This window comes from Cyprinodon tularosa, unplaced genomic scaffold, assembly GCF_016077235.1.
Source record: "Cyprinodon tularosa strain WSP-4 unplaced genomic scaffold, ASM1607723v1 ctg627, whole genome shotgun sequence".
Lineage (NCBI taxonomy): Eukaryota > Metazoa > Chordata > Actinopteri > Cyprinodontiformes > Cyprinodontidae > Cyprinodon > Cyprinodon tularosa.
In genome coordinates, this window is record NW_024039371.1 from 77,137 (window position 1) to 93,273 (window position 16,137).

General features: G+C 39.5%; 1 protein-coding gene across 1 annotated transcript in view; it reads left to right on the forward strand.

The window, feature by feature from the left end:
• LOC119798498 (collagen alpha-1(I) chain-like) overlaps positions 1 to 13,747 on the forward strand; it is a 71,686-nt gene extending 57,939 nt beyond the window's left edge. The window contains exons 44-51 of the mRNA XM_038307999.1: positions 2,581 to 2,652; positions 2,728 to 2,853; positions 2,951 to 3,049; positions 3,449 to 3,655; positions 9,351 to 9,519; positions 10,125 to 10,239; positions 10,557 to 10,732; positions 13,397 to 13,747. Of these exons, the coding sequence (XP_038163927.1) occupies positions 2,581 to 2,652; positions 2,728 to 2,853; positions 2,951 to 3,049; positions 3,449 to 3,655; positions 9,351 to 9,519; positions 10,125 to 10,239; positions 10,557 to 10,732; positions 13,397 to 13,478 (1,046 nt within the window). The 3' untranslated portion in view covers positions 13,479 to 13,747. The remainder of the gene's footprint in view (positions 1 to 2,580; positions 2,653 to 2,727; positions 2,854 to 2,950; positions 3,050 to 3,448; positions 3,656 to 9,350; positions 9,520 to 10,124; positions 10,240 to 10,556; positions 10,733 to 13,396) is intronic.
• The last annotated feature ends 2,390 nt before the right edge of the window (positions 13,748 to 16,137 follow it).

Consider the following 16,137-nt stretch of genomic DNA (forward strand, 5'->3'; position numbering starts at 1 on the left):
CACAGCCCGCTCCACCCTCTTGTCTTTTCTGGCTCTCTCAGTGGATAAAAGATAAATTGGAATAACACAAATTAAACCCAGAAATCAAATTAATATAAGATTTAAATGCAATGAACACTAAAATTTAAAGCCCTGAAAACACACTCATTAGAACTCACTGTAATTACTTCTTTGCCTTATTTTTCAAAACTTAACAGATTTTATTTATTTTTTTCCCTTTTTCTCTTTTCCTATCTTATCACATTTTTTATTTTTCTAACACTTAGACTAGATGTAATTGTGCCCCACAACTTACCTATACCTGAGTGAATACAATGTCCAAAGCACTGTGGCCGGGTCTTGTTATGTAGGGATATGGCCTTCTACATATTTGTCCCACTATCAGTTGTGATGCAGACTTGTTTATCTTCACTAAGTCCCCAGGATGCAAACACCTCTGACAGTCCTAAAGCAATGACTTCACCCGTGTGGTGGAATTTGGTTAGTTTGATGATATTTGATTTTCAAATTTCAATCTTCAGACTCGACTTGGACTCGCGATTTCAACAATCGTAAATTTATTTTATTTTTTTTAAAGTTGAAGCTGCTCGGCTTCTTTTCTTACCCGCACACAGTAGAATCAGAATAACAGCAAAGGGGCTGTCAGGCAGTCACATAATAATGCTACGTGACGCAGCTTCTGTAGGAAAAAAATACACAATGCTGGGTTCACCACTTCTAATTGACTGGTGTGGACTGGTGTGGACATGCCCCCACCAGTAATTTCGCTTTTATCCTCCTTTTCATCCATTCACTTAAGCCAACAGTAACTGTCAGAGTTAGGTGCAGCTGTCAGCGTTCAGAGAGTTTTGACTGTGTTTTTTTTTTTTCCTCTCTCCCGCTGCTCCCTTGTCCTGCCCATCGGTGTAACATCGTTGATTATGTCAGATGGTAGTGGAGAAGAAGCTGTTTCAGAATCTGCTACACCTGCATCAAATGTTCCAAATATTTCATCATATGTCTTAGAAAAGAGCAGTTTCGGCAGGAAGTTTTGTAAAGTGTGTAGAATAAAATTTTGAAGACACTTTTACTTTAACAGGCATGTGATGAAAGAAGAGACTTTCTCCTAAGGCCCAGAATACACTTAAGATGGACATGGTTTTTAGCATTCATTGAGGGTGAATACTGATAAACCCAAAGTTTATTTTTTGTAGGAATAAGCAGCAATCCAGCAGCAATTTCATCAGTCCAACAGCAAGAGAGACACCTTTGCATAGTAAAATGCAATCTGTTTTGTCAGAAAATAGAAAATAAATCACAAGGGAAAACAGTCAAGTTAGACCTATTTGGAATCTGCTATCTATACACCAATGGCGTAATGACACAACAATAGGCCTGTAAGCAACATTATCTGGGTGGGCCTCATATGAAGTACAACAGGTCATAAAGGTTCAGGGTTAGGCGACAGTTCCATAAATCGGCCAAGAAGATACCATTATGCAATTCTCAGTAGTATTTGATGACACATCACACATGGAATAATAGTTCCAAGTCGTAGTGTAAAAAAAAAAAACCTCAAATACATCGTTCTTTTAAGATCTTTACTGCAGTTTTACCAACCGTCTGATGAACTATACAGTTATTAACAAAGTAATTAAAAGTACCACTGTGTGCTTTGCTATTGGTGTTGTGTTTAAACGGCTCACCATCATGTTATTATCTGGCATGTGTTGGGACATAAATACAGTCCGGTCAGTCACTTCAGTATCAGGTGGGTTTAAGAGGAATTTTTCACACCATTACATCTGCAAAGAGACGTCCTAGTCTACAATTACGTAGGGGACCCACCAGGTGTCAGTGATGGGGCCCCTAAGAGGTCATTTGCCCATAAGCGACTGCTGTCTCTGCTTACAGATATTTACGCCATTGCTATACACAGCAGTCAGTATGACACAGAGATTAAAAAGATGGACTCAACTAGTGTGAACTGGACTACAAGGGAAGAAACCTTCAGCTCTACTAGGCTGAACATTGACAATATGATTCAAAAGAGGCCCAATATTTTACTTTAAAAATAAAGTCTTAAAGGAAGATTTATTCACGAATAAGTTGTATTAAAATGGAAATTAATTGAACTATGAACTGATTTACAGTTTGTATACTCTCATGTTTTAAATGTTCTACTTGTATATCACCACTTTTTAGTAAGATTGATTAGACATCATCTCAACTGTGCTTTAAATGAGTCTATCTCTATCTGTACTCTTCTGTGTTGATTTGTATGACGTTGTAATAAGCTCCTCGAGCTGAGACATCCCTTTTGATCCTGAATTAAACCATCACCTAACATCATTGATTCGGTCTGGACTGATGGAGTAGACTACCTGTGTTTATGACGGTATTGAAGCTAAAACATTGGTCTTTATGTTCTCGTGTACAACAAATTCTTGTAGGCTTTGAAAGAAATCGTATTCAGACACAAGATAAAGATGTTCAAATTGGGTCAAATTTGTTTCCAGATCCAAATCTATTGCTTAGATACGAGATACAAGGTTTTGCTGACATTGGATCTGCATTGTTCTCCCCTTGTGCATGCTTAAGGTATGGAAGGAACAGAAGGACCGCCCGGTAACCGTGGCAAAGACGGATTTCCAGGACTACAGGGAAGGCAAGGTGAGATTTAACAGCCTCATATGAGAATGGGGAGCTTTCCAATTGGCCCTGTTTTACCTAATGATGCCTCTACAGGACAAAGAGGGATAGATGAACGTCCTATTGTGAGGGCAATTCCTGGAGACCAAGGTGAAATGGGAGACCCCGGATTTGATGGAAGAAGAGGACCCCCCGGTTGCAAAGGAGCTATGGGACGTGATGGTTGGTCATCTCGTAATGGTTATTGCTGCAACATCTAAAGCAATTTTCTTGGCATGAAAAGCAGGTTTCATGGTGCATGATGTTTTAATGGGTCCAGGTTTGAAAGGCAGAGCTGGAGAAAAAGGTCAGAAGGGGCAACCTGGTCTTCCTGGGCTGAGGGGAGAAGATGGAGACGATGGAGCAATTGGTGCCAAAGGTATGAATACAAATTTGATCTGGCCTAATATCTGACTTCAGTACTGGTTCTATCACATGTTAAGTTTAAAATTCACAGAATGCCAACTCAACATATAATTGAACTTCCTAAAAACATGAATTGAAATTTGATAATTAAGACCGGGTACTTGACCTGAGAGATAACTGTCTTGACTTTAGACTTGGCTATTACTATCTATGCTTGACTTGGAGAGCTGAGGATAAAGACTTGAGATTTATATTGGACTAGCAGAACATTGACTTTTTCCCAACTCTGGTTAGCAGTAAAACAAATATATAATTTCTATTACTTCATTTTTCTTTTTTACAAAATAAGCTTTAAACATTTCCTAAGTCTTTTGGGGGATAAGATGACATCAAAGCATCATTGTACTTTCAGGTGAGGACGGTGAGCGTGGCAGAACAGGATTTAAGGGCCTTCCCGGTGTACCAGGTGGAGTCAGACCTGGGATGAACGGCTTCCTGTTCACCAGACACAGCCAGGGTCGCTTTATCCCAGAGTGTCCCTCAGGATCCTCCTTTATATTCGATGGATACTCCCTGTTGTTTATCAATGGGTATAGCCGCGCCCACGGACAGGATCTAGGTAAGCCAGCACTGCTGCTTTATCCCTGCTTCCTTCCCAACAGCTTCCATTGTCATCGATGACCATGATGTCATTCAAATAATGTCATTGATGATAAATATATGAAACTGCAGCTTTCAAGCTAATTTTGTGGAGGTCCTATTCTGTTTCTTTTTAATGAATAAGGGTCAATGTACTGAGAACTGTCTGAAGCATGTGTTTTGCTTTGCAACTTGTCTTTTCTCCAGTTTACTCACCCAATAGTGGTACTACACTGCAAAAAATAGAAATCTCAATAAGTTATTTTTTCCTAAAATAAGTGTGTTTTTCCTTGATTTGAGCAGGTAAGTAAGACACTTTGCCAATGGAACAAGACAATTTCCTTTTAAAATAAGAAAAAACTATTTTATCGTCTTATTTCAAGTAAATATTATCTAACTATCTTATTTTAAGAGTAAAAATACTCATTCCATTGGCAAATCATCTTATTTACCTGCTCAAATTAAGGCTAAATATACTTAATTTAAGCCATTTTTTACTTATTTCTGGATTGTTTTTGCAGTGTATGATGAATCATATATTTATAGGATCAGTGTTGTGCCTGAACGCGTTCATTGAACGAAAGTTCATGAACTCGTTCATATTTTGGGCGAACGTGAACTGAACATACTGCATTATTGCCTGATGAACGTTATTGTGAACTCGTTCATTCTGGCGTCTGTGAACGGCACGCTCTCTCAGTTCAGCTTCGTTCAATAGGTTACCAGATTTCTATAAAGCCCTCCAGGCGAAACCCCGGCTAAATCACACCGTAAACAGGCCTTAATATGTAGCGGGAAAAACACCCAATCTGGCAACAGCAGCTACAGAGCGTCGTAGCCTACAGCCGCGTGCGTCATCAAAACAAAATGCAGCGTGTAAGCCACAGCAGCATGGAGGCGACTTAAAACAGGTTTATGACCAGGTGGTCGGTGAGGATGATGGAAACAAGTTTGCCCGCCGGCTTTCAGTAAAAAAATCCGCACTTCAGTAACCTTAAATTCCTACCTCAGCCTGGTCCCTCAGTTTGTGTTAGTAAAATCTTCTTGAGCTGAGGTCTTCAACAGGGGATCCGCGACCCCTAGGGGGTCTACGGAGGTACTGCATGAGGGTCTGCATGGTTAGTTGATATTTTTATATTCCCCCCCTGCATTTTTTTCCCCATTAATTGAAATGTCTTTAAATACTCATTAACATGAAATCAACAGACTGTAGTAAACAGATAAATGGAGGCAGAAGATGTCTTTCAGTCATCAATGCTCACATTCAGCGACACACAGGAGCTCTTTCAAGCTGGGCACCGTTTCCTTCACAACACCTGTCCCATCAACCAGGAATCAGAATCAGAAAAACTTTAATAATCCCAGGGAGAAATTAATTTCTTTACATTACTCCATCTGTAACAGAGTGACTATAGGACACAATTTCATACAATATATATAAATAGGGGGTCCCCGCTCCATCTCGCCATCAGTTTGGGGGTCCTTGGTCTGGAAAAGAAGACCCCTGTTCTTGAGGGTTTTACTATCCATGTAACTTGTTTGTTAAACCTGCCTGGTATAATTTTCCAGGATTCCAGGATTCCTTTTTAGTATGTATTGAAATGGAATTTCAAATGGAAAAAATTATTAAAATAAAAAAAAAACATTTGCACCTTAAAGACTACTTTCCTATTTTTCTTTTAATAATTCCTCATAAAAAAAAGACCATTCAAGCAGCACATTTTTCCTGATGTTTTTGAGAATATACTGTAGGGGTGAAAGCTGCAGCTGCTACTAGTGTGAAGTGAATGGACAGCAACAAAGCGTTAAAGCAACAATGGGGAAATGCTGTCCCCTCAATGCTAATGTAAACCCTGGTTGGATAAGGATTCAGAACTGGATATGAAGATGAAATCAGACGCACAGTTTCAGAGTTACAACTGATAAAATAATTGCTGTCTGTGGTTCTACAGTAGGCTATGGTGTAATTGAGCAATATATGAAAAAAAAAAAAAAAAAAAGAACTGAACTAGTTCGTTTTTTGGAATTGTGAACTATGAACTGAACTAGTTCATTTTAAAATGTGTGAACTGAACTTTGAACTAGTTCACGTAGAAAGAGAACTTTCCCAACACTGTATAGGATAGTACTTACTATATAAACAAACGTCTGTTTAATTTTGACCTCGGTAGGAGAGCAGACAGTAGCAGAAGGTATCAGAAAGTTTAGGCTAGCATAAACCAAACAGATTTGTTTGCTTCATGAAATATGCATTTCCTTTCTTCTTATCTGACCACAGAGATGTGGAACAGATCGATCCTTTAGGATGTCTTATGTTTTACTGGTCTAGGTCGGAGTTAAAGATAAAGACCTGTGGATTGATAATTGTGGAGAAAATTCCTACAATCTCAGCAGAAAACTTTTTTTTTTAAATTAGCAACATTTGAGCATAAATGGAGGATTTCTCAGCTTATTTTATATAGCGTTTATAGCAAAGAGCTGCCAAGTTTCCGAAAATGACAACAGTGGGACTTTAGCTTCACCATGTGTTCGGCCAAGAAAATGTGACTGTTCTTAACGTCGATTTTTACCTTAACACGGATGTCCTCACCTCCAAGTCAGCTTCTCTAACTGCCCTGTGGGCTCCTGATGCTATTATAAATTAACCAGAAATTAGAAATAAAACAAGAATTCGACAACAGTGACATTTCTATGAAATTCACAAAAGGGGTGGCCAGGCAGGGACCAATGTGCACCGGGGGATGGCTGAAAAAGAATAGGCACCAAAACAGTTTAGGGTTAACCTATAATGATCATGATGAACCTACATCTATATTTTCCAAATAAACCACTGAACATGGAGCAGATTATCATGAGGCCCTTGCTAATAAAGCTACAAACATATATAGACATCTGTGCTGTTTAAAGTAATTTATGGTTCAACATAATATATACATTAAATTAGTTGAGTAGTTGATCTTTATTTTTAATTCCATAGAAGACTCCTAAAAAACTGAAGAGACAAACTCTACCTTATAAAAAATACACAAATTCTGTATTAGTCCTCTTTAATTGTATTATATTGTTGTAGATAATTAATTGCTGTATTTTTAACACTATTGGTTAATATACCTACTTAAAAAAAATATTAGTATGACATTCTACATGATGGGATTGTTAAAATGGGGGCCATGGCCCCCCTGGCTCCCCTGTCACCCCGGTTTGACAATATTTAATTTCAAACCACAACACAATAACATGGTTTAGCAAGGGATGTGGGATTTTATGTTTGTTGAACATTTTGGTGCCTTAATAATAGAGATGGGGTTTAATATAAAAGATACTTGATTGCAGAAATTAATATTTGATAGCGGGAATAAAAAAAACATCAGCCCTGGTTTTGGATCAGTTCAGCGAATAGACGGTTCTAGGCATGAGCCAGGAGGGGCCATTGCCCCTAAAGAACTGGTCCTGGACCCTGTTGTGGCTCCTGGACTGAAAACACACACAGCAAAATTGTAAATATAAGTAGGCACATTTTTTTTTAAGTGAGTGTATTTTCCCTTGATTTAAGAAGGTAAGACAATTTGGAGATGGATTAAGATTATTTGTGTATAAAATAAGAAATGAAAAATCCCTTATCTTATTTCAAAAGCCTATTGTTAAATGAGGAAGTTATGTCCCCTAAAAAAGCCGTTGCGCCTCGGGGGTTTCCTCACGGTTTTTTTCCTGGGAGCAAGTTATTTACTACTCTTAACTCAAACTGGGTAAAACCCTATAAAAAAGGACTATAAAACAGGAGTAAAAAATAACAGAGTTTATTCCAGATCAGGTCGTTACAGGACAGAGAAAATGCTTGGAGTTTGCACAGCTGTGGGCTCAAAAATCACGTCCGCGAGTGTCCGGCAAAGATTTGAGCCCCGAACAACGTCATCTCCTGCTTCTTATAGCTCATGAGTCTATGTGTTGCATCATGTTGATGTTTAGCTGTCTGTATCAGAAACTGACATCCATGTCTTGAACTTCATGCAGCTTGCTTCTATGCCTCAGGGTTACAGATAGCTATCCTCTATCAGACCGGCTTCAAGGTGTGCCCATATCCTGTGTATTTTTAAAGACACGAAGGCTGTCCTGATTAGATGACCTCCGTACACACAGTGACATCCACAATGTGAAGGAAGGCCTTCTGCTCTGTCTAATCTGGCTAACAGAATAATAATGCACATGATGTATTAATAATAAACCTAACAATATTATTTAATTATGTCATTCTAAGAGCAGAAATACTCATCCCTTTAGCAGATCCACCTATTTACCTGCTAGAATTAAGAGCAGCTGTATTTATTTTAAGTTTTTTACCTTTCTAAATCAGTTTTTGCAGTGTAACTCTAAATCAATTACTTATGATAATATGCAACTAAAGAACAGATTTTTTTATCTTTTTGACCAATTCAAAAAGATCCATTACTTTAAAGAAAACAGTCCTGTTTTGAACTGTGGGAGTACCCAGAGAGAACCCATGCATGCTCAGGGAGAACATGCGAACTCCGTGCAGAAAGACCCCAGGCCGGGAATACAACCTGGAACCTTCTTGCTGCCTTGAAACAAGAAGGAACTATCTTGTTTTTCTAATTCTTTAATGAGAAAAACAAGGCAGTTCACAAACAGGATACTGGAATCAGGAATGAGGAAACAACTCAATACTGCAGAAGAGATAAAGGGTACGTTTGGTAGAAGGAAGATCTGAATAATGAAAGGCTTGGTTAGATGGTTTCAATAAACAGGGCATATTGGGAGCTTGGTGGTAAGGAGGCTTGGAAGTAAAGGGACCACAGTTGAATCAGGAGCACATCAACTAGGAGTCCCATTACAAAACCATGCCGGACTTCTACATGGAAAAGGAGAAAATGTCAGCTTCAACACAATGAACAAGAAACCCTAACAGAAGAGATGTAGGCCTGTTTACCACTCAGAGAACAATAATCTAGCACTGCTTTCCTCAGGAACACAGCTTCCTTATGAGTTCCAGGTGGAGCCAATGTAGGAGCAGCGCACACATGCACACCCGCACACAAACCTAGAAGTGAGGAAAAAACTACCAGACCTAACAAGATCACTGTTCATTGTGTTCTAATCTAAATAAAAAAAACACTGAAAAAGATATACTCTAACCCCAGGCTCACACCGACTCCGGTCTTACCGTTGCGGTGCGGTGGGTGCGGCGCCGCAGTGATTCCAAGTCATTAAAAAGACGTAAACCTCTCTCACCGGCTGCTGAGCTGTCCGGCTGCGGTTACTGAGACACTCCGACGCTGCAGAAAATTCCGCAAGAAAGCTATCCTTGCAGCGTGCCGGAGCCCTCCGCAACAAGCTCTCGCAAATATCCTTATTTGGGCCGTGTTATCGCGTGAAGTTACGTGAACTCAAGTGAACTTCTGTTCTCGCGAGTTAAATCTCCGGACCTGTTGCCGGAGCCGCAGAGCCGCACCGCACCGTAGTCAAAAGGGCGGTGTGAGAGGGGGTGTGCGGGAGTTGCGGTCTCCGTCGGCTCGGTAACCGCACCGGAGCCAGTGTGAGCAAGGGGTAAGCAATGTCTGAGATCAGTCAGTCTTGATCTCCATTAGTCTGTTGTACAGATTTCTAATCAAAGCAAACACAGCATTCACTCCCATACCGTCTCTTGGGTCCTTCTGTAGGTACAGTCGGTAGTTGTCTCCCGAGGTTCAGCACTTTGCCTTTCCTCATCTGTGAGATTGCGGGAGAATGTCAGTACGCAGAACGTAATGACTACTCCTATTGGCTCTCCAATGTCAGAGACCCTCAGACAAACAGAGAAGAGGATTCACTACAGTTTAAAATCAGCAGGTAAAAAAGTATACACACTAAACATTAATATACACTCACTATTCTTTATTGGAAAGAGAATTTGCTTATTTTAGCAGAATGTGTTGTCTATTAAGGATCGATTACACCTAAATAGGAGAAAACAGACACATATATAGAAATATATAAGCAAATATATGCACACATACTACAGATACCATAACAAATTTGTCAGGAACAAGAATTAAGAATAACCACTGTAGTGATCATTTAAAAAAAAAATACATTACACAGTCTAAGACAGAATAACCATTAACTAATTAGCCCAGTTTGACACAACTAACTGGATCAGAGCTCCTGTTAAGTAATGAGGTTCTGGCTTTCAGTTCCTGCAAAGTTATTAAGGTCAGTGATGGGAAACTAGGGTGATGACATCAGCCCTATTGGTATAAGAACCCTATGTTTCTTCTCATGTCACAAATAGGGCAGTGCTATCTTCTCAATAAATAATCACTTCAGAACTAATCTTCCATACAGACTTTTATAGTTTTTAAGTTTGTATTCTTAAGCAAACAGCAGGACAATGGTTTGTCTCTAAGCTAAACCAAGACCTGCCACATGGTTAGTGTTTACTTTATGGGTTTCAGGTGTTCCGTTTGTGAGGCCAAAGCCAACGTGATTGCTGTCCACAGTCAGACCAGTTACATTCCAAGATGCCCCTCCAACTGGGTATCACTCTGGGAAGGATATTCCTTCGTAATGGTCTGTTGGTTCAATCTATTTTTGTTAACCGCTATGCTAGAATACAGTTTATACAAGGGGTTCCCAGCTATAGTCCACAGTCCTGCAGCTTGAAGATGCATTCCTGCTTCACCACACCTGAATAAAAAACCTTAATCATCAGCATTTAGCTATGCAGCTCTGCAGAGGCCTGTTAATGAGTTGTTCATATGATTAAGATGTGTTGGAATGCATCTGAAGTTTGCAGGTTAGTAGCTCTGGAGGACTATAGTTTGGCATCCCCTGGTTTACATTAAGGCACATTTGTAACCTCGATTAGCTATGCTGTCTTTCTTCAGGAAACTGGTTTAGGTGCTGAGGGTTCCGGTCAGCCTCTGGTTTCACCTGGATCGTGTTTGGAGAACTTCCATAGGATGCCGTTCATCGAGTGTAACGGAAACCCCGGAACCTGCAAGTATGACAGCGGACACTACAGCTACTGGCTGGCTGCTCTCAACCAGGGAAACATGTTTGGGTAAAGATACGCCTTCATTAGTAGTGGTTTTACTCAGATGATGTATTCAATGTGGTGATTAGACGGTATTATCAGCACATTTTGTTTCTGCTAGAACACCACTCTATGCCTTTATCGCCCATATGCAGAAATTCATCCTGCAATCAAAAGCTTGTGGTATTGAAACCCCGTTCTGTCCCTCTCAGTTGTTTTGTCTTTGGGTAGCTATGGCTACAGTGTAGCTTACCATCATTAGTGTGTGAATGTGTGTGTGAATGACTAAATATAGTTTAAAGGTCTTTGGACTCCAATCCCCCAACCCCCCCATTCTGGTCCAATCGTTGAAAAACACAAGCTTACATTTTCCAGAAAAGTTAAAGAAACTGGACTTTGTTTCCAAGTTTTTTTCCACATTTTTCTTCCCATCCAGGAAGCTTTAGTAGTTAGCTAATCTTTAATTAGATTAAGCCGGGCGTACACTGTGTGAGTTTTTTCAGTGGTTGCACGCAGCTACTGCTCACACTGTACGACTAAGCCCTTCGGTTTAGTCGTACAGTGTGAGCTCACAGCTCACGATTTATGTTCGGCCCCACGCTCTCATGAGATCTACCTGCTCACACTGCTCAACTAAAAACTAGGGTTGTCACGATACTAAACTTTTCAACTCAATACCGATACTAAGTAAAATATTCGATACTCGATGTCATTTTCGATACCACAAGGATAAAAACAAAGACTCCAAAATTCAACAGAAATTTTTTCATTAATAAACAAAATACAATAAATAGATAGATAAATACAATAAACAATATTTTGAGGTTGTTTGCTGTGCACAATATTAAGCAAGTTATTGTTCCTTCCTTGGCTATGCTTTGCACATATAACAATGACACTAGCCAAACCAGTTAAAAAACAAAAATAATTCTCAGCAGCTGCACCTGTTACAGAAAAAAGTCTAAAACTAAAAAGTGCACAGAATTATTCAATCACACAGTGTTCAGAAAGTGCATTTTCCTCTAACCTGCGCATAAGATGAATGACTGTTTAGGTGCCACTGGTGGTAGCACTGTATCGATACTTTTGAAAATGAGTATTGTATCCGGATACAACTTTTCAGTATCGATACCTTTTTGAGTATCGATGCTTTTGACAACCCTACCATAAAGCACATCGGACTCAGCTCCGCAGTGAGATGTAGCTGCTCTGACTTATCTATCCGGAAGCCAAACAAACAGAAGGGGAATATTAAGCTCACTATTGCCTTGGCAATTTGTGCAATTTTGTGCTGAAAGCTCTAAAAAGAAAAGGCGATGTTGTATTTGGAAAAAAGACATGACTGAGCAAATGTGGCTTCTACGGTCAATTTTACAGACAGAACTGCATTTCACTCAACGCATCCCTGCCATGCTGCTGTGTTTACAGAAGAATCCTTCTTTGCGATACGCACTGAGCGATTTGCCCACGACGGTCACCCTCACAATTCCTGATCGGGAGATAGTTGTGAGAGGCTGATCGCCCCTCGTAAACCCCTGTATACTACACGACTCACGACGCACGATCAGGCTGAAAGTCGGGCCGATGGAAAGATTCTCGCACAACTGGAAAATCACCCCGAAAATCACACAGTGTGCGCCCGGCTGTAGATTAGCAGTTAAAATGTAGGTAGCTTTTTCAGCCTTGTTTTGCCGTAGAAAACATGCAAATTAAACCGGACAGATGGGTTCGTCTCTTTGGAATGGGGGTCGTTTCATTTCTTTATTACCCGATACCTGTCTATGTCTCTGAAACATGTTAGTCCGGTTAAATTAGCATGTTTTCTAAGCTAAAGTAAGGCTTTGTTTTTGGTCCACGTTATAAAGCCTCAAGCTCAACACTATTTCTGAAATTTTGAATTGAAAAAGCTTCCTGGATGGGAAGTGAGATGTCTTCAAACTTGTGTTGTTGTTTTTTTTTTTTTTTTACTCTTTTGGAATGACTATGACCTGGATGACTGAGAATCTTCCCCAGCACAAGCTTAAGTTCCCTCTCAGGAGCCAAACCTTAGGCTAAAGTATCCTCTACCGTGGTGAGGTTGCACAATATCTGCCCTATGTTTCTTTTTGCCCCTGCCCTTTAAAAGGTCAGTGCACATCAATGGTGTACACACAGTTTCATACTGTTCAAAGTTTTGTTGGAGTGGATTTCTGTCCCTTTTTCCCAGGGCAGTCAATGGGATCCTCAAGTATGATTCGAAGTATCTAGCTAGGAGAAGAATGGGTGGGTTTTGCTGCTTACCATGCAACCTGATCCAAAGAATCAGCAAAAATAGGACAGTTGACAACTTCTAGAATTAGAAAAAAACGTAATAAATTAAATATTTAAAATCATTTTGATATATTAAAATCAACTTAAAGAAACATTGAGAAGTTTTACTACTAATATGAATAACTTAATTTCATTTCAGGAATGGATAATAATATCTAAAAATCAACTGAGGGTCAAACCATAAAGACTATTTGGCTGCTTTTAGGTCCAACATAACATTCAGAGAAACTGTGTTCTGTTACCAAACACATTGTCTATATCACTTTTTACATGCTGTCACTCTGCTGGTAATATTAGTTAGAACCAGCAGATGGCAGCCTTCTCTTGTAAAATGAGATTAGCCATTGTTCTGATAGAATCTCTGTGTTTGTCGTTCTGCAGAAAGCCAAGAGGTTGGACCATTCCAGGAGACACACACAGAAACAAAATTAGTCGCTGTCGAGTCTGCATGAAGCAGATATGACCTTTAACCCCGAAGATCTAAGAACATTTAATGACAAAGCAGACCTTATTCTTCAGGACTCCTTACCTTTACAACAGTCACAAATGAGCAATGCAGAATCCAAAGAATTTAGCGTCTTGTAACACTTTGATAAATAACATTCCACTTTGATTCTGACTGTACTAAAGGATTTTCCAGTCTTGAAAATATTCTCGTCTTCACATGTTTTTGTTTTTTAAGTCAAATTTGTATGTTTTAGATGATGAAATAAATTCTTATTTCAAATGTAACTTCAGCAAATATGAAAGAAAAATGTCATGTAATGATCTTATGTGTTGGTGAGGGGGGCTTAAACAAATCTGTTTTGGCTCTAAACCATAATTTGCAGATGCAGCTGTTTTAAAGTGTTTGTTATACTGTAGGTTTTAACAAATCCTCAGCATCACTGAGGAAGACTTCTCATCTGCAGAGGTCAGGCGTGAGTATTTTGGTTATTCTTAAAGTCCAGAGTTTGATTTAAGCTCCAAAGCTATTTTGATTGTGTAGTTTTATGTTTAGCTATTCATTAGAGGTCTTATAGGAAGAGTTTGTTCCCTTGTCTGGATTTACTGGTTCCATCCAGTACAGCAGTTTGTCCAGGTCCTTGACTGGCAATGCAGACCCAGATCGTCACATTTCCACCACCATGTTTGATTATAGGAATATTTTTCTCCTTCTGTATTTTCGTGTTCTTTATACCTGATGGTCTCTCATCCATCATCCCATCGAGATCAGAGATCCGAAGAGATACAGAAAGAAAATCCAGGTTGGTGTCAGGAAGCACTTCCAGGTTCAATACACAGGCAGAAGTACAGCAGGAGTCCAGAGACAGGCCAGACAAACAGATCAGAACAGGACCAGGCCGTCTCAGAGGTCCAAAGGCCGAACAGCTTAGGGTCAGGCAATCAGAACACCATAAAAGCTAGAGAGCTCCTTCCAAAGGCTAGAGAATAATCTGGCACTGATGACTGGTTAAATAAAATCTGGAGCTGGTGGATCAGGTGAGCGCAAATATAGAAACAGGGCTGAGGTAGGCAGGAGAATGAAAGGACTAATCAACTACTATGAAACTAAAATTGTTTAGAAACTAGTTGCTAAACAAGTGCGTGAGCAATTACACCATAATGAACTTTTTGAAGAGTTTCAGTTTGGTTTTAGAGCAGCATAGCACTGAAAAAGCTCCGGTGAAAGTCACTAATGATATTCTCATGGCCTCAGATTGTATCTGTAATTGTCCTGTTAGATCTTAATGCTGCATTTGATTCAGTTGATCATACTGTAATATTCTTTTAAAAAGACTTTAATGTTTTTTAGGAATTAAAACAGCACTAGACTGGTTTAAATCTTATCTATCTGATCAATTTCAGTTTGTTCACGTTAATGACAAATCTTCTTCATGCTCAAGAGTTACCTGTGGAGTACCACAGGGATCAGTTCTAGGACCAATTCTCTTTACATTATATATGCTCCCAATCGGTAGAATTATGAGACAGAATGCCCACTGTTATGCTGATAATACTCAGCTATATCTGTCTATAAATCCAGATGAAGCTAACCCATTACATAGATTACAGGCATGTCTTGAAGACATAAAAACCTGGATGACTCTTAACTTTCTGCTCCTGAATGCAGACAAAACAGAAGTTATAGTCTTTGGACCAGAGTCTTTGAAAAAGAAGCTGATTAGTCAGTCACTTTATTTGGATGGGATTAAACTGATCTTGGATAATAAAGTTAAAAATATTTGTATTATTTTTGATCAGGACCTGTGATTTATATCCTATATCAAACAGGTTTCTAGAATTTCCTTTCATCTGCAGAATATTGCAAAAATTAGAAATATCCCATCCAGGGGTGATGCTGAGAAACTAGTCCATGCATTTGTTACTTCCAGGCTGGACTATTGTAATTCTTTACTATCAGGAAGTCCGCAAACTGTAGTTAAAAGCCTTCAGCTGATCCAAAATGCTGCAGCCAGAGTTCTGATGAAAATTAAAAAGAGAGATCATATCTCTCCTATCCTGGCTTCTCCTCATTGGCTTCCTGTTAAATCCAGAATAGAATTTAAAATCATCCTCCTCACATATAAAGCCTTAAATGGCCAAGCTCCATCTGATATCAGAGATCTGATTGTTCCTTATGTTCCTAACAGAGCACTTCACTCTCAATCTGCAGGTTTACTAGTGGTTCCTAGAATTTCTAAAAGTAGAATGGGAGGCAGATCTTTTAGTTATCAGGCTCCTCTACTGTGGAACCAACTACCAGTTTTAGTCCGTGAGGCAGACACCCTGTCACTTTTAAGGCTAGGCTTAAAACTTTCCTTTTTGATAAAGCTTATAGGGAAAGAGGCTCAGGTTATCCTGAGCTATCTCTACAGTTATGCTGCTATAGGCTTAGACTTCTTGAGGACATAGGGACCCCTTTTCATCATTTTGCCTCTCCCACTCTGCACAATCTGTTCAATCTCTAACATTTTGCTCCCTGCTTTTTCTCATAGCAGCTTCACCTTGTCCACTCCTGCTTAGCTGTGACTCCATCCTGGAGAGAAATATCAGCTGTGCTGCTGCCATCAACAACTTTATTTATAGATGTTGAAGATTGGCCTGTTTTTCAGTGTAGTCCTGTTTCTCTGACTGTGACA